This window comes from Mesitornis unicolor, unplaced genomic scaffold (genome assembly GCF_000695765.1).
Source record: "Mesitornis unicolor isolate BGI_N332 unplaced genomic scaffold, ASM69576v1 scaffold33064, whole genome shotgun sequence".
Lineage (NCBI taxonomy): Eukaryota > Metazoa > Chordata > Aves > Mesitornithiformes > Mesitornithidae > Mesitornis > Mesitornis unicolor.
Genome location: NW_010179956.1, coordinates 1,492 through 21,047, shown reverse-complemented (window position 1 = coordinate 21,047; position 19,556 = coordinate 1,492). Strand labels below are relative to the sequence as shown.

The window sequence follows — 19,556 nt, the reverse complement described above, 5'->3', positions numbered from 1 at the left end:
GGGCACGACTGCCCGCTGCCGGGAGGGGGTAAGGACACGAGGAGCACCGAGCTCCATCCCTTTTTGCCCCCAGCCTCCCTTCTCCCCTTGGAAGTGAGCTGCCCCCGCCTTACCGGGATCTGCAGCCCTGCTCCCCTCCCTTACCCCCATCACCTGTTCTATGAGGGGAGTTTTGCTTTTTACGTGTTAAAACAGGCAACTTCGTATTTTCCAGTAGCTGGAAGCAACCCAAAAGTCATGAACGAACTACTGAAGTTCGGCCAGCTGCTCGGTGCGGCAGCGAATCAGCCCTGACAGTCCTGGCTGCGCTTCTTCCAAAAAATCTTAGATAAAAAGTAAACGCCATAGGATGAGAGCATCAGCGATTTGTTCTAAATTTCACTCTGACCCTTCTCTGTCTCGGCTGAGCCACGGAGCCCCCATGCTGCACTGCAGAGGAGGTGCGTGGCTGAGATGTAGTTTATCTGCTCCAAACTTAGTTGTAACTTTCATTTAGGTTCAGTGTCTTTATCATTAGAATGCAACATGAGCCAGAATGTTGGCTAATCTTTTAAAGAATTGGAACAGAAGATGAGCAAACTGTGTGACCTTATGTGTAATGCTTACCTGTAGGGATTTTCTTAATGTTCCTGCCCGTGCAAGGGGAGGAATTAATATAACAAAGTACATCCATAACAAGTTGTTGGTTCATTTTCATGCCAGGGATGGAGGTATTGAAATTTTTGTATTGCAGAGATCCGTCGAGCTCGTGTTGCTTTGGGCCTGTCTTTGGGTTGCGTAAAAGAATGCACGTTTCTCTCTGTAAATAGGTGCAGTGTGATCTAGCTATCTGCAGCAAAAACACTGGGTGGGGAAAGCTCTCTCATCCTAAGAGAACTAATGTTGGATTTGATACTGTGTCCGTCCATGTAAGTCTTAATCAGATTTGCATTGAGCTAGTGCCAGCGGGTAGCTGCTCTGCTGCACCGCAGTGTATTTGCTTGTGCTGATGGAATTTCTGTCCTGATCCCAAATAGCATGCAGCCTGGCTAAAGCAGGGATGTAACACAAGCAAAATGATCAGAATACAGCATACCCATCCTATTAGTTATCTGGTTTTAAGCACTAAACTGGAAAAAATGTTGCACACTTATTTGCTTTGTCTGCTGTGATGCTTTTTGTGTCTTAGTGATGTTCCTTAAAGTTCCCTCTTGGCTCCAGCATCTTTTAGGGATGGGCAGGAGCTTCTCCAAGAACTCTATCAGTAGTGACATCTGCAGCAAAAGAAAGCAATTCTTGTGAGTGACACCGTAATCCTGAGCTAGCATATGTCCCCTTGTAGCTACCTGAACTGAATTCCCATCCACCTTATTTTCCTTTTCTTCCACTCTTCCCAGCTTTCTTCCTGTAACAGGTATGGTAGAAGGCAGCTTTTATTAATTCATGGCATGTTTTTTAAATCTCCTTATACTAATAAAAACAGTTAGTGGATGTTATCAGTAAAATGCAGATAAACCCTGGACGCTGTAGTATATGATCCTAACCTCCTTATTAAACAGGAAATATTTTCCTTTCTAAAGAGTTTCTGGTTAGTATGTATCAGCTCTGAAATTCTGTCACTTTTTGATCACACAGATGCTGCTGCTTTTGAAATCAGTTGGCATCAGAAGCAGCCTGCTCTAGTTAATGAAGTCACATACGTCATTGAGTAAAACTTGTTTGTTTTCTGAACCTCTCTGGAACATTGCTGGTAAAAATTTCTGTCCTGACAAGCCACTCTATTAAGAAAAAAAACCAAAACAAACCAAAAAAACCACCAAAACCAACCACAAACAAAAAACCCAAACCAAACAAAAAAACCCACAAAAAAACCCAAGAACAAAAAAAAACCAAACAAGCACAAAAAAACCCCAAAAACCCAAAACAAAACAAAAACCCACCAACCCACCATTATTTCTCAAAAGCCACGGTCTTCCTTGGATTTTTGTTCCAGATGCCTTGTACTCTTCATCTGACACTGGCCTTCTTGGAAGCTTTTGGTGTATAGAGAAAGGATAATTCTCTAAATCCAGGGTCATCTTCTGGTCCAGCTTTTCATGCACTGTCCTCTTGTAAACCTCCCGAGTTAGTAGATTCAAGCTATGTATTAGTTTACTGCATGAGAGTTTTTATTCTTGTAACCTTGTCAGGGAGCTGCTGACCCTAACAGCGTTCTACTGCAGTATCCAGCAGTACCAAATGTAAATTCCAGGAATCTTCTGAGGATTTTTAGCAGGATTTTGCATTTTCCACTGACTCCTGCTGACCCTTTTTTACCCCTGTGCATGGTAAGAGTGATCATTTAAAGTATATTTGTTTTATTTTACTTGCAGAGAGAGAATGTATCTGAAAGTGGTTATCAAGTCATCCTGTTCAATGCTCCTTCACTCTAGAAGATTCTTAGTTTGAAAAAATTGACTATCAGTCATAATTATTCTTTTCAGAAAGCTTTTGGATTTTAGCACAGAGAAATTACTAGAACTTAGTAAATGCCTTTGCTTCTGAAATTTCATTTTAATGAGTTATAAACCCATTTAGTGAATGTAACTATGGTAGTGAAATAAATGAGAATGAAGCACTATTTAAGTCAAAAGAAAAAAAGGTAAAGCACCTGTAAATATGTCTGCTTCTGTATATGAGAAAGTGTTTTCCAAAATCTTCCTATTCCAGTTCAGGGGATAAGAAACCTTTCTTCCTTGTGCTTTGTAAACTAACAGAAATAATTTTGTGATACCTGTTGCAGGTGGAGTTTGTAAATGATGAGTTGGCCTGTTTGGTTTGGTCTTTAATTTGAGAGATTTATGAATATACCTTATTACAGCTCCCTCTGAGAAGTTACTTTCTCCCCACATTACAAGAGGGGGAAAATGAAATGATGGGACTTGTCTCGTGCAATGGAAAGAGAGAAGAGCTGGAAAGTGAGGTCATCCTAGCTCTATTCCAGTGGTGTTGCCTATAGGGAGCAGTGCCTTGTTTTTAGAAATATTTGTCATTTAGCAAGAAAATTGCAGCTGAAGTATCAGGGTGACTGTGCTAAAGACCATCAGTGATGCTGTCTACGTGTAGTATTACAATGTAGCATAGTCCTGTTTTCAGTAGAGTCAAAACCTTTCTTACTCTTTTAGCCATTAGCAGATGCCAGTATGAAAGAGATGCATTCCTGTAACTGAGCTTTCTTGGGTGTGCAGTGTTCTGGTAACTGAGTTTTGTGATGTTATCAGCCTTCAAATTTATTGTAATAAAATACACTGTGGTTTTGCATTCTTAATAGATCTAAATCAGAAAGCACTAATTTATGTTATGCTTTCTAGAAATTGGTGCTGCAATGGGAATTTTATTAAGTATATGTGACCAGTGAGATAAAAGACACTGCCTATAGCTTAGGAAGTTTTTGAGCTGTGAATTGTTGGAGATCAGGAGAGTATTTTGGGGAAATTGTGGTACACGGTTGCATTTTTTTTTTCCTTTGCTGTTTCCTAAGCATTTGCTGCTGGCCACTGAGAGAGTCAGTGGGCTAGGTGGACCTTTGGCATGATTTAGTGGAATTAGTCTGTGATATGGGTAAATAATTCTGCAGTATTACCTAAACTTTCCAGTAGTGTGTTTATTTTGTTGTCTGATTGCTACGACTTTGTGGTCATTTCAGGCAGTTTCATTGCCAATATACAGAAAAGTCCATTTTCCTCAAAACAAGTTTGTGTATGTGCTTCATATCGTTAGTCTTTTCTAGATATTTTTTGTAAAGACTGAAAATATTACCTCATTGTTCTTCAAGCTTCCTTAAAAATATATAGTATAGCAGAACATGAAAGATTTCAGCTTAAAAAGAAAAGCTATAAAATGTGGAGGCTGACTTGCCAGATTACATTCATAAAGAATGAAAATGTGCTTATACTGGTAACCTTTATGCTTGCCTACTACCTTACTGTTCTTACTGTTTGTTTTTGTAGCACTAATTTAACATCATGGCTTTCCGGCTCACTTGAATATGCCCATGCTGTGCTGATGTTCAGTTCCCTCACATTCACTTCTAGAAACTTTTCATTGACAACATGTTGAATGAAACAAGCACAAGTAGGTGGCAATTGGTTATAGTGCTTAAAATAGCTTAAGAGACAAAGGTTGAGAAACACTTCAAGTAAGATCTACTCTTCGAGTTTTTTTAAAATGTTTTATACAGCCCATGCTCCTACATGCGGCTCTTTACAGGAGTTAATGCTCTGACTTCAGTTAGCTATTGAAGAACTTGATTGAACTTCACCAGTGTGGTTGACATTTTATCAGTTTACTGGATTTCTAAAGACAGCACAAGTTCTTTTATTATGTTTCTCTCTTCTTTAAGGTTAATTTTACATATCTGTATACCTCTATGCAAGTTGCATACCCAAACTTGGTACTTGTACTGAACTTGTACACTCTGCACGTGAGTATGTGTGTATTGTGTAATGATAGGAGACTGCTGATATTTCAGTCTTGTGCAAGTGACCAGTAAGGTGTCAGTTTGACTCAAAGCAAATACTCTTTCTCCAGCAGGTTTGCTTCTACAATAAATATCACAATACCAAATCTGTATGTGCTCTTCTTTTTGGCTGTGATCCTTTTGGGTTCTTTTTTTTGAACAAAAATACTCAGGAGATAGCTTAGCAGAGCTGGCAGTGAACTTGATGTACAGTATCTTTAACTTTACAAAGTTAACATTAAGCTCTGTACAAACAGAAAGGTTGTAGCTGAGAGGCCAGCTGCTGTTGTATTTTGTTAAATTTACTGAATTACAAAGGTTGAAGATTGCAAGTGAGGTAGAGGGGGTGGAAGATCGGCTTTCTTGTTCTGCAGGAGCTAGCATCAGAGCTTAGTTAACTTCTTGCCTGCTTAAATGCTTCAAATAAAATAAAGACAAGTCAGCCTGCACTGTCAGTGTCCTGCTGACCCACAGCACCAGCTTTTTGGGAATTTCACATTTGGTAGTTTCAGAGCTTGTGGTAACATAGGTTTACAGGCAAAGTCTAGCTCCCTGGAGGTTTCACTGGTTATGACGACTTGCGTCTTGCTCAGTAACAAGGACACATGAATGAAGAACAGTCACAGTGATACCTAAGACTGAATTTCCTTGAAGTTCATAATTGTTTTAAAACCATTCTTTGTGTAGGCCCATATGTTTTGCATGAGATAGTTTAACTCAGCTCAATGCAGTTTTTTAAAACTATATGGTTATAAATTTCTAAGATGATGATGAACAGGTTCCTTATAACTAGCTTTATCTGTTGCATGTGAATAAATTGCATGAGTAAGAAAAACAGCAGTAAAAGGATTATTGCACCTAGTAAAACTAGAATTTAATAGCTGGAGCTTTTTTTCTTAAAGCAAAGATTGAAGCTTACTGCCATTCAGTCATGAGAGAATTTTTGTGACTTTAGCAACTTGAAGGTATTGAAGTAAGGCAACGAGCTATATTCCTCTGTGACCTTATGGATGATACACAAGATTTTATATAAACTTACATTGAGAGCTCATGAAATAATGTAAATGTAAGGCAAAATAATAGTGGGGTTTTTTTAAATACAAAATCTATTAGTTTTTTTATTAAGGGAAACAAAGTAAGTTAGGTGGAATATATTTTGTTTGTCTCTTTTGTTTTCAAGGTTTGGCTTGAGCAACAAGTTTGATACAGAATTTCCTTCTGTTCTGACAGGGAAGGTAAGTGTGAGATTAAACTGTTCTTTTAAATGGAAAGATCGAGTGCATCCAGTGCTTTCTGTTACAAATACGTGCTCATGAATCCGCAGCACAGGCCAGCGCTGCGCTGAACGCTGTTGAATTAAAACTCTGTCCTGTATGAACCAGCTGGTGCTTGACCAGTCCCTACAGTGTGCTTTGAAAAAAAGAAAAAAATAATTTGTAATGTTTGCTACCATTACTGACATTCTGAACACAGAAAAAGTTTATTTGGCCCTTACTACTCTCTGTAATGTCATTCCATACAGCTGTACTACCTCTGCAGCCTCTTGCGGTAGCTGTTGAGTCATATTAACAATATCCTAAAATGCAGCTGGATGGCGTCTCCTAGTTCTGCCAAATCCATCTGGGGTTTTCCTCCTCCATTTGCATCTGAGTATGATGAATCAAATACCTGTGTTGAATTTGTCCAGCTTTTTTTGACAGTGGTGCAGTTAAAGAGCAGGTGGCTATTTGGATTTTTTGCAGCGATTTGCTGTATATAGCTATACTTCTTTTGAGAGTCTTGATATCCTGTTATCTTTTTCTCATATGTGGATTATTGGGACTTTCTGAGTAAGAAGACCTTGAAAATAAATTATTTCTCTTTTATGGGGGACACACACACACAAATCAAATGAGGTAGCAGTTTTCTTACTGCCTGCTACGCACTGCCATGAAAGGCATTAAAACCCACAGCTGTGGGTTTTTTGGTTTTTAATACTGTAATGAATTGCAATAAATAAATAATCTGCTGCTTCCACTGATTATGGCAGTCAGTCACCTTTACCCCTGTGGAAAAGGAAAACTCGGTAAGTTTTTTCCAGTTAGTAGGTTTTCTTCAAATACCCTGATAAATAATTTACAGTAATAAGCATTGTAGTCAGTTAGTACGCCACTTGAAGATCTTTTACTGTTCTTAAAATACAGATTTTTACTTTTTATTAAATCACAATTTATGAATGGCATAGTGACTGTTTATATTAACAGTTTGTGGTTAAAATGTTTGCCGTGAACTTACATTAGTACGCAGCTAATATAAGGCAATATCATACTTTATTCAGAATGTCTGTGTAACATTAAGATTAATCGCTTTGTCGTTCACTGTTAATTGATAATAATAATATATCCCATCTGCTAATGGAGTGTAAAAGATAAAGCCATTAGGTGGGGTTGATAGATTTCTCTGTGGTATTGTTTTTCTTTTTAATAAATGCAGATGAAGATCTAGGTTTTCAAACACAGGATGATTATCCAATGCATGATAAAAATCCTAAATAGATAAATCTATCTAGCTACGCTTTTCTTCCAGAAGCACAGACTGTGTAGTCCTAGGAATTTACTTAAGCTTCCTGACCCTCAGTTTGCCCATCTACATAATGATGATAGTAAACCTTCCAGTAATTTTCTTTTGTTAAAATCTGAAATACCCCTCTGTCTTCACCCATCTACTCTACCTCCTCGTCTCCCTGTTTTTGCAGAGTCTGGATAGTTACTGTAAATTAGACTAGAGTTAAGATGCACATAATTACATCTTAAATACTCAATTGAGACGTGTTTGTTGATTTTTTTGGGGGGAGAGGTGGAGGTGTGTATTTGGGTATAAAACATAGACAATAAAACAATAAAGGAAAGTACAAGGTAGGTCAGATGTTGGGCCTAGCTAATTCAGCTAGCTTGACTTAATATTTGTCTTGCAGGATGAGACACGAGATTCAGCTGGTTTATAAATACTGAGCTAGACTTTTGAAAAGTGCGTTCTTTTCAGTGGAGTGTTTTAAGAAAACATTTGACTACACTTAATACAGAGGCAAATGTGATTGGACTTTGGCCTAAATTTAAATTCTGTGTGCTACAGTCTTGTAGGATTAGTAATTCTTTTGAAACAAGCATTTAAAAGCTTTTAAGAAAATACTCTTCATGGTGTATGGCACAATAGCACACGCTGCTGCAGGTTACAAGAAAATGATGAAGGCAATGAACCTTAAGGAAGAAAGTGGAATTTCCTGCCCCGATCTTAAAACAGTCAGGGTCCTACACAGTGATTACTGTGCAGTGCAGGGAAACGTAAGCCTTAAAACGTGTTCTTGGTATTGTGCTCACATTGCAACATGTGATGGATAGGGTTTGTGATCACCATGATTGAAGGAGAAAGATCAGGCCTGCTGGGCTTTACTTGCTCTCTTCCTGTGTTTGCAGGTTCTCTTGCATCCTGTTGTAAAATATTATGACACCCCCTCCTTTCCTTTTATGTTGTGGGTTTTTTTTTCCCTTCCTCCCTCCCTTAAAGACCTAAAAGGAACTGATGTCTCTTTACAAGGTGTACTGCACAGCCAGGAGCTATGTACTTATCTCATTCTTTTCAAGACTCAGATGGAAACTTTCCAGGAGACTCTCCAAAATTACTCAAAACTGCACTTTCTTAGGGTGCTTTCTTGGTGCAGGAGGTGCTGTTAATTCTCTGTTTGTTTGAAATGCATCGGCGATTTCATATTAACCTTTCACTGTACCTGCAAGAAAGGAGAGATTTAAAATCATGCCAGAAAATTAATGAAATTCTTTGGTGACTGTTTCATTTGAATACCATTTTATTATTTAATTAGAACAGTTATTTTAGTTACATATGTTTTGTTCTTCATCACTGTATAACGATGCTTAACTGAGCTGTAAACTGAGTGCAACAAAACTGTGTTTTGCTTCTATTTATCACAGAATGAGGCTTATCTTGGTCGTGGGACTGGTTCCTTTAGTTTCAAATGAAGATATCTTGTTGACTGACAGAAGTATTTTATTGTTATCACATTTCCTAAAGGGAGAAATATGTCAAATGGTTTGGGTTAGCCAAAGCCATCCTAAGTAGTTTCCTCCTACGTTGCAGCTAAGTGATTCACCTTTATGTGAAGGTATTTGGTGCATTAGCAGGTAGTAGCGGTGCTTTGCGTTAAGGTAAAATTCATGCTGAAATTTCTGAAATTGAAATTTTCCCTGTTTCTGGGTGGCATCCAAAGCAGCTTTCTGGTTTAGCCATTTGCAGTGCTGTGTTCTGCGGGAAGGAGAGGACTTCAGCTGCTCTTGGAAAGTAGCACCAAACCAGTAACCTGGTGTGAACAGCAACTCCCTTAAAAGTAGCACAGGAATAGGGAATCTCACCATCCCAGTGCTTTCTCATTATGTCCCATATTCTTCTGCCAGCTGTGATCTAAGAATCTGGTTGATTCCATGTCGGATGTTATCACTGATTATAAGGTTTCTTTACATTAAACTGAATTCTAGATCATGCAATTCCCTTGTCTTTGGTAGGTTGGTACAGCTGTATTTTGGGGTTAGGGTGTGGTGTTGTCATGGTCCGGTAAACTTTGTGTCTGATAGAAAAGGCAACGTTCTCTTTTCTTAGCAGGATTCATTGCAAAAGCACTAATGGATCAAGAAAAAAATATATATTATTTTTTTTGTTGATGTTCTAGTCAGTCTAAAGAAAATTTTTTACTTGTTCCATTTGTATATGTATAAATAATTATAAGAAAATGTATTTAATATTGGGGGAGGTCTGTTTAGTTGAAAAGGAATTACTTTCTGTATACTTACTAATTCCAGCTATAAAATAACCACAGTTAAATTATGCTCTTATATTACTGACTGTAGGCCTGGCTTGTGTGCAGACCCAGCTGACCTCTGACTCTACTGCATGGTGATCTGAATGGCCAGGAAACAGATGTTGTATTTATTTACTCCCTTTCCTGCAATGTTTTAATGAATTTAGCTCTTGTGAATAGGCGGAGGTAGCAGAATCAGGTCCTCTCCATTTCCTGTTTCATAGTTTTGCTCCTTTGCTGAAAGGAGCCTTTGTCATTAAATTAACGCTTTTGTTGTAGTGGCCGCCCTTGTTTGCAGAATCAAATGAACAGCGTTGGGTTTGCTTGGTTGGAAGAATTTTGTCATAGTTCTAGGGATTTTTTCTTTAACATGGCAAGTAGTTAGGAAAGATTTTTAAGGTTTTTTTGAGTTGTGCCTGACTAGGCAAGTCTATTGGAGTTGGGTCTGGTTATTCTCCTTTGTGGGTTCGAATGCTGGATTTTGGCACTCTTAGCTGTAACATCTCAAACTCAGTACCACGAATCCGTATTTGACTTGTCAGAGATAAGTTATTTAGATTCTGTAGAGAGATGAGGAATGTGGGGTATATAAATAGGTAAGTGCTCTTGCTTTTTTGTAAGAAACTTGCTACTATCAGAGAATCTTATTTCTGATAGAAAATGTGGTTCTCCACTGTAACTGCAACGGCAATATACAGAAAATATTATTTGAGTAAGCTCTGCTGAAGATTCCTTAATTTAAATAAGTTGTTTATCAACAGCTAGGCTTTATTCATAAAGATGAATAAAGATCTGTACAAGATGCATTTCCTATTTTAGGAAGCAACCACAAGTGAAGTTGTGGCCTCATGGTTTTATGGACCATGTTAGGAATTTATTTGTGGATAGAGGTTCACCTTCACCTGGGCACAGTGTAGACTTGCATTGCTATGAAATTAATTTGGACAATATTACACTTTTTTCTATGTGATGTGTAAATGTTTTTACTACGAAGCTGCTCCACATTCCCTTGGAAACCAGATATCTGTCATTCTGCCATTTTTTTGGTCAACGTAGCCAGTGTGTGTGTTGTACAGCAGTGTCCCACTTCTGCTTTTGTTTGGGGACGCTATGTTATCAAGACAATTGAATTATTAATGGTGCAGTAAACAAGGATGAGGCTGCTCATCTAAGCAGTGTTTACTGTTTTAATGCAAATTTTTGCAAAGCATGCACCATAATGAATTTGTTAAAGGAAAGTGACTTTTCATGCTCACTGGGTGACCACTATTTTAGTCACCTTGTATATGAAACATAATAATACCATTATCAATTTTAATCTGTCAAGGCAATTACTGAGAAAATCCACCTGTAATGGCTTTCTGCTGAAGCTCAGTGCTTGTGTTGCAGGTTGCCCCAGAAGAATTCAAGACCAGCATCAGCCGCGTGAATGCCTGTTTAAGGAAAAACCTCCCCGTCAATGTGAAATGGCTGCTTTGTGGCTGTCTGTGCTGCTGCTGCACACTGGGCTGTAGCCTGTGGCCTGTTGTCTGTCTTAACAAAAGAGTAAGTACAGGTTGCATTCTTACTCTATTTAGCTTGCAATGACTGATAATATTAAATAATGTTTAGTAGTATCATCCCTATTTCCCCCCATTATTCTGTTTTCCATTCCTTAGAAAATAAAAAAATGTTTCTTAATGAAGTAAATGATACCAAATTAGCAATTGAATAGTTTTAGGAATAGCTAATCCCATCTCGGTTCAAACAGGATGGATATGATAATCTAGATTTACAGGATTTCTAAACGTCTGGTAAGTGAATTAAATGAGTGCAGAACTCATGGGACGTTGACCTTCAAAGACTGTCTGAAATGGAGTTAAAATTACTTTACTCCATCACACCCCTCTACCCCACCCCAGAATAAATATTTCTTTAAATCAATAATAACTTTTTGTATGTAATATTTACCATAACATTTCTGAGCTGAGATTTACTTGCCATATTTTACTGTGCTGTTTCTAGCAAGAAGAAACACAGATTTGTTGGGGCTTTTTTGTTTGGGAAGTTTAAAGACTTCCCTTCATTTATTTTCAAGAGAACATTAACAATTCTTGTAATCAGGTCCAAAGTAATACTTCTGAAAAGCACTTTAGCAATATCAGGTAAACATGATCCTAATTACCTCTATGGTGTGCATTTAGAATTGATTTATCACAACAGTAAATGTTTAGGAAGTACATAAACAGATACAGTGTAGTGATATTCTTTGTGGCTACATAATTTAAAAATTTTTTAGCCATAAAATCTTACGATGCACTAATGTAGATAGCACATAGGTGCACTAGGGGAAGAAAACCTCTCACACTTGTCCATTTAATTATAGGAAAAGATCTTAAGTAAAAATCTGTTAAAAAGTAGTATTTCTGGCTTTTGAGAGTTCATGATATTTAATAAAACACACTGAAAGCAAAACCAAGGAAGATGCATTTCTTTTCAGAGAAAATAAACCAGAAGTGTTTTGCCAAACTTTCCAACTTGCTCAAGAAAATAAGTTGCATTGACTGCCTTTATAAACATTGTTATTGCAGAGGAATATGCTTGAGATACACAGTTGGAATATCTGCAGTTTTAAAAACATATTTAATATGGTTGTGCTAGTGAAAATCCGAATAATTCCCATGTGATGTTGCAGCATTAATGTAATTGTCAAAGCGACAAACAATATGTACCAAGTAGGAGTAGGGAAAATCACGTTACCTCTGTGGATGTGTTTGCATGTATATATTAGAGTGATTTGATCCCTCTAGCAATCACAATTATGAGGTAGTTCTTAATTTGCTCTTGTGGTGGGTTGACCCCAGCCAGCAAATAAGCACCCACCAGCCAGTTGCTTACTCCCCCATCCCAAACCAGGATGGGTGAGAGAATCAAAAGAGCAAAAGTATAAAAAGAAAACAAACCCCAACCTTGTGTGTTTAAGCAGTTGAGTGAGTGAAGGAGAAAAAGGGGAGAAAACCTCAAGTGTTGCAAAGGCAAATCACTCACCACCTCACCCTAGCAGAGCAATGTGCAGCTTGGCTCTGGGCAATGGGCTGCTTTGGAAAGAAAAGCCCCCAGTCCTATTGCTGAGCATGACGTTTCGTGGTGTGGGTTATCCGTTTGGTCAGTGCTGTTCAGCAATAGCTAAAACATTGACGCTACTTTAGTCATAGATGTAAAACACAGCACTGTGCAAGCTGCTGTGAAGAAAATTAACTCCAGCCCAGCCAGTCGCCATCCACTCATCTCACAACAAAGGCATTAGGAGATCCAAGAGCTGGAACATGAAACTAAGACGGTTGAAACAGGCAACATGTACTTTTTACTCCACGGATAGCTTCAGCACTGGTAAAACTTAAAAAGAAGTGGTGGATTCTCCACCATTAAGTGTTTGACTCAGAGTTGGATAGATTAGTTAATTTTTAATGAGATGGTATAGCTCACCTGCCATTATTAGCTTTAGCAAAGAAATTTTGGAATTCTGTGGCATAGCATGCAGAAACTAGAGTAGATCATCGCAGTGGTCTTTTCATGGCCTTAAAAAATCACTGAAACTCTTAAAGATCATCTCCTCTCCTACAGTTGTGGAAAGAGCAGAACATGAAGGTCATATGTCCTTTGGTATCCAAGAGATGAAAATACAGGCACCATTTGTTGTGAGCTGGAATTCTGTGGTGTTAATTCAGAAAAAAACGCCATGGGTGTTTTCTTTTTCTTAAGAAGATTTGCTGTTGAGGAGTGGGGAGTTGAAGTGGTAGGACTTCCATTTAAAAATTTTCTTTTGCTTGGTTCTACTTTTATAAAGCTAACTTATTTTAAATTAATCTTAAGCCAGAAATGCAATGGTAAGATTCTTCTGGATGAAGCTGGCTACTGAACCATTTATAATGCAGTTTTGACTTACTTTTTAGACTAGAAGATCAATTCAGAAGTTATTAGAATGGGAAAATAACAGACTATATCATAAGGTAAGAAAAGTTAGAGTGCTTGTTTTCTTCAGCTTTAAGAATAGTAAGGTTTTATTGCATAATTGGCATGTAGGAATTTTACAGTCTTGTAATAATTCCATACTTTATACTGATCTTAAAACCTGTGTCTGAAGTGTTCCAGATCCTAATAATTTGATGTTGCTGTTACGTTACTCATCGAAACAGTGCTGTGGTATGCGTTAATCCTTTGATAATTATTTTCATAGCTCGGTTTGCACTGGAAGCTGAGTAAAAGGAAATGTGAAACTAGCAATATGATGGAGTATGTAAGTATTCTTTTGGTTACTTACTTGGTATTCAAAGTATGATTTTATAGAGAAACTCTTTAACTCACTAGACTGTCACCTATCCAAAAAACACGAAGAAAAGAAAAAAGAAAACGTGCAGTTGTGTTTGACGTACACCCATGAAGGCCACTTTTACCAAGAGCAGCCATGGCATAGATTGAGACTTAGAAAGTGTCACCACTAAATATGTTTTCTCTTCATAACAATCCTACATTGGCACTGCAGGTACACTTGTTTTGGTCTGTTACTTGTAGTGAGGGAGACGCACTGGAACTTTGTGCATTGGTGTGATTTCCACACCAGGCCGTAGTTCTTTAATGCTTATCCACCTTTTCCAATGGTATTAATAATTATTTTTATTCACATTCCTTTTGCCGAAATCTTGCATTTTTAGAGTAGTGTGTTTTCTGCCTGGATTTTTTTTTCTTTTTTGCTAGTTCTGAATTTCATAAAGTTTTAACCAAGACAGACAGTCCAGTGAGAAAAGCAGAATTTTAAATCACAGAATTGCTCGGTTGGAAAAGCCCTCTGAGATCATCATGTCCAACCGTTCCTGTCTACCCCCTAAACCATATCCTTAAGTTCCTCATCTACCTGCTTTTTAAATACATCCAGGGATGGTGACTCCACCACCGTCATACTCTGCAGTCCCACTACTCCTTCATCCACTTTCATGTATAGCTGTCAAGATTGTGTAGGCTTGAAGAAAAGAGTCGCCCCAAAAAAGGTCAAGCATCCAGAAACCCTGTATTTCAGAATGAATGAAACCCCTGCTCTGTTACTCTGGGAAACATTGCAGAATATCTCAGATATGTGTAGTCTTATCTATTAGCGAATGTTGCATGGAAATTGTGCTGAAGGTTTGAACTTTCTGGTTACTGTGTTATGTTCTTCTCTTTTTCCCTTCTTTAACAGGTAATATTAATAGAGTTCTTACCAAAATATCCCATATTTCGACCTGACTGAGGAACAGCATTTGGTCTTTCGTGTTACCTGTAATTTTCTACCCTTAGTGCCTTGTAGATGATTTTGGAAAGAAGATGGTCTACTTTGCTGTGACTTAAAACCGTTCTTCAGTAGAATATCTTCCTTGCTCTGTTACTTTCTTTTAAGAAGAGAACAATTTGCACATTTTTTTTTATGTTAAATGAGGCTTCTATGTTGCACTCTGAATTTTTAACATTAACTGGTATAGTTGCCACTAGGGATCTAACATCAGTGCTGCTTAAACTTGTTCTGAGCATGCTGCCTTACTCATTTCTATATTTGTTGTCCTCAAACATGCATCCTAATGCCATGTCATACTGTATTTCATTCTAAACGTCACAATGCTATAAACCCTCAGTAGAAATGTCCAGGTAAGCGTCTAGTAGTAATGATTTTAGTAAAACGTGCTTGCATAGGACTTGCAATCAACAGCACTGGTTTTGTCCTGCACTTTGCAAAATCATCATTTACATTTGGGGGTTAATTATTTTACCCACTATGGACTTGTAAATATTGACTCTTTGCATAATGTAAAGCATGGTATGCCAAGGTTTACAGACTGTAATATAGCTCTTATTCTATTGCCAACAGTCCAACATCGGTTTATTCATGACGTTTGCTAGTATCCCTCTGATTGTATACACCCATTCACATGCTGTTTTTATGGTAAAGCCATAATGAGTTTGTACATACTATCAGATGTGTAGGGCTCAGTTGCACTTTGTTTAGTAAATGGATGAAAAATGCATAGCATTTCTGTCTTTTTTTTAAAAAGTATTTCAGGTGGTGGTTGGAGCACCTGAAATAGGAAGCTTAAATACTGCTTACTTTTGAAAAAGTTGCATTTGTGGCTTGGATGGCGGCTGCTATTACAAAATATCCTAAAGCCTCTTTTTGAATTAGAAATACATGCGTGTCAAGTTTTGTTTTGTTTTTTTAAGTATGGAAAAAATGTTTCGTAATTGGAGACCTTCATTACTAAGGAGAAAAATTTGGAACAGCCAAACCAAAGCTGAAGTGACACTTCAGTTATTTTTGTGGTGTGATAGTCCTTCAACATTTTAACAGTAAAGTGACACGGCATCCTTTCTGGTGGTAAAAAATTCTATCTAAATCAGAGTAGTGTTTTAAAATATGGTGATGGGAGGAAATGGATCAGTTGAAAGGGTTCACACATATGTTTTGGCATTCAGGCACAGTCTGAAGAGCCACAGATGTCTCATGGAGTTTGGCTCATCTCAGGAAGGGAAGTAACTGTAGAAAAACTTCCTGTAATGGCTGTCCTAAGCAAGACCACCAGATAATAGTAAGCAAATAAAAATTGATGCAAAATGCCTCCCTTTCCTAACTAGAAATAAGAAATCAGAGAAAAACCAGCAGATGACCGAGTGTCTGCAAGCTGTGAATCATTGGAAGTGTCTGGGCATTTCTTTGCAGCAACTTGAGTCCTTGCGACATCATCCCAAGTTGCTTTTTAGTTTCAGAGTGACTTGGGATTTTCTCTGAATGTATTTGCATCTCTTCAGTATGCAATATTCTATTAAAATACAGTATTTGTAAGACCATTGGATGATAATAACTGTAGTAGGCCAGATTTCTTGTACAGTGTTTACAGAAGGCCAGTTTTATGCAAGCTGTTACTTCAGTTCAGATTTTGTGCTGTTTTTACTGCATAGCTGAGTGTCAGACTCTGGTGCTTGCAGTAATTTCCAGTCACTCACTTATGCTTCAGAGTCTGAAATCTGTATTCGTAGTGCAGAGGTTCCATTTGACTGGTAGGTTGGTGACAACTGACTGTGTAATTGCTTTTGTAACAATGAGTAAAAAAACTACTGTGTTGTCTGAATTTAATGTTAGCTACACTTTGCAACTCAGATTTCTATCACAGAACCAAGCAAAGTGCTCTCTCCAATGTATTTTTTTTTTTTAGGATGTTAACTGTAAGCAGAGCAGACACTTAATGGCAGAAAAATGCAGTGTAAACCAAAACTGAAGTAGCACACCCAATTCTATGTATTTCCCTTATAAATGAAGGGAGCTTAGCTTAATTACCAGAACAATGGAAGTTTCTTACCGTTTACCAGAACTCTGTTAGTAATTTTTTCTTTTTTTATTTTTATTTTTTGCATAAGAAACTCAAGAAATCTCAGCAGGTTGTTATTTTGACTCTTATTTTGAAAATGTTCTTCTCTAACTGAGAGAGCAGGCAAGCTGAATGAGAGTTGTAGTAATGGCCAGTGGTGAGTGCTGAGCGGCCTTTGGTGTTGCTGCTGACAGCAACTCTCTTCGGTCTGGGCTGAGCTCATTGTATTCAGTTCAGAATTTCTCCGCCCGATTTGTCTGGTTTCTGTGAAGTGCTGTGCCTGAGCAAACACCAGGAGCCCCCAGTCCCTCCGGGCTGCTCCCTGGCCACCCTGTCCTGGGATGTGACCAGAGATGTGACAAGATCTCGGCTTTGCTTTCCCGCCCTCATCCCTTTGTCCCGTTCCCATGGGCCTGGCCACATCCAGTGCTGCCAGCGGCTTTACCCACAGCAGATTGCCTCTGGGTCTGCCCCAGGCACCGCGGGCACTGCAGCGCAGAATATTCATTTTTCAAGTTTACATTTTAAGTATGCAAATTCTATACATTTCATTTTGTCCTTAATTATTAATTGTATAGTCTTCAAACCATGAAAGAGTCTCTTCTTTTTGTGTTTTAATAGGCATTTAAATATGTGGCCATAAAGCAACTAGTAAAGAATATGAGAGCCAAAACTGCCATTTACAGTAAGCTCCATGTTTAATAAGTAGATGAATTTGCATTAACATGCAAAACCAGCACCAGTATTATATTTGCATCTGAAAGACAGGTTCCGTAGGTCATTTAAAGATGAAGGCAGCTCTAGCACTGCTGTGAACTCTGTGCACTTCTTCCTACAGGTTCTTTTTTGCCTAGGCTATCCTTTGCTTTAATATAAAACCATTCAGGGGTAATTATATCTCATGAGACTGGAAATCTCATTTTTGACAACAAGAAGTCAGCATGGATTGGTAAACCTATTTATGGAGGATACTTGTTGATTGGAGAACAGATTTGTAGCAATATAACAGAGATTAATGCTAGCAAAGTGTAGTGGAAGTGGTAAAGAAAGTGCCTTGACTGGTTACAGCAAAAGAGAAAACTTTGTGCAGAGTGAGGAGAAAAGGGAACTAAAAACCCTCAGGAGTGAGAGTTTGCAGCAGATTTTTAAAAGCAGTTACTGTCTACCAGGTCATTGTTTAATTTTTTGTATAAACATGTTGACACTAACTTTCCTTCCTAGTTTTTATCTAGGAAATACTTTGGTTTGTATCTAGTAAGTTTTTGTATCTAAGGAATATCGAAGTATTAAAGAATACTGGCAGAGCATCAAAGCTCTCACCTACTGATTTCCCCACCTGCATCTGTGAGGTTGTTTTACTGTAGGAGGAGAAAAAAAGTGCTCCACGACATGCACCGACGAGTCTGGGAAGTGTGGATTCAGTTGTAGATGGGTGACTTTAAAACAGAAACCATTTTTGCTACATCTGGTGAGGTCTTGATAAATATGAAAAGTTTCTATACTTTCCTTGATAGATACAAAATTCCATATGCAAAACCATAAATCCATGTTTATTATTGTCCCAGTTTACTACATTAACTTGTCAGCACACTACCATTGGAGCAATAAAATGTCAAGCTATTAATATTCATTGTAAATAATTTATCATTTTAGGAAGCAATGCTATGTGATTCTTCTGCCATTTTTTTTGTTTTCTCCTTCTTCTCATGGTGTTGTAAAATTACTTGTACTGCTTAAGAAAAGTGGTTTTGTTTGAGCTGTATGAAACTTTGTGTTCTTAATACTTTTATTCTGTTTACAAATGAACAGCCATTTTTTTAATAGGACCTCACATCTTGAGAGTTTTCTCTTTTTTTTTTTTTTAATTAAAATAAAATTCTAACTGAGCTCGCTTTCTACAGTTCACTGCACTAGCTTGTGCCATGAAAGAGGCTGGAAGTCAGACTTGCTTAATCACTTTGAGACATTTTTCTTAAATTAAATTGAAAGATGAAAACCTTTGAGTAGTGCAATGTGTTTATGAGGGGACAAAAATAATCTGTTGCATCTCCCTCTGTAGCAGTGTGGTGGTGAAATGGCGATAGCGGTGGAGTTTCTTTAAATGAGACATATTTCAGATATGACCAGATCAGGTGCTTGCATTGGGACTTCAGGTGTGGTTCGACTGGTTTAAAGAACAAGACTTAGAAAGCTTTCCAAAAAAAGAAAACTGCAGAATAATCCTCACATTTAGTCCTGCAGATAATTTGGTTGATTGGCTTACAGACTCTCTCTTGTGAGGACTTCCCGTAGGAGTCTCTTGCTGCAGTGTTCCTCTCCAAAATCAGGGTTTTCTCCTGTGCTGTTATAGTTGCAGCTCAACAAGAGCTTAACCTGAGCATGAAGAGCGTGTGTTAGCAAAATAAATCATTGGCTTTTGCAGAGGATTGTGAATGTGGGGCAGTGCAGCCTTTTGTGTGTGTAACAGGCTGCCTCTATCACTGTGAAAAGCAGGACTTAAAATCAAAGCCTCAGCTCATCCCTGAGGGGAAAATTCTGCATTCCTGAAATGGGCACATGCAAGGGTTTTGTTGAAAATTGGTGTCCTCAGTTGTTTTGGACAAATAGAGGAGCATCTGGGTTGATGTGCTGTTGAAGCATGAATATTGTCTGAGAAATTTAGAGAATGTTGTCATGGCGCTAAGCCAAATACAGGATCATGGGTCTGAGTCATGACGCTAATCCCCTTTTAGGGTTTATGAGATGTAACTGCCTGAACTACTTGCAAAGGTCCATTTTAAGAATATTTGGGAGTTGGCCCTGACTTCCACTGTTGGAAGGCAGTTTCAGAACTGTTCGGTAGCAAAGCTGACTATAATGTCTGTGC

General features: G+C 38.1%; 1 protein-coding gene across 1 annotated transcript; it reads left to right on the top strand.

The window, feature by feature from the left end:
* Positions 1-5,657: 5,657 nt before the first annotated feature.
* On the top strand, positions 5,658-15,833 carry LOC104534976 (cysteine-rich hydrophobic domain-containing protein 1; the record flags this gene model as incomplete). Its single annotated transcript, XM_010182957.1, has 5 exons — positions 5,658-5,712; positions 10,713-10,868; positions 13,256-13,312; positions 13,540-13,599; positions 14,536-15,833. Coding segments are annotated over 5 exons (379 nt in total), but the record flags the coding sequence as incomplete, so codon positions are not given.
* Positions 15,834-19,556: the final 3,723 nt, after the last annotated feature.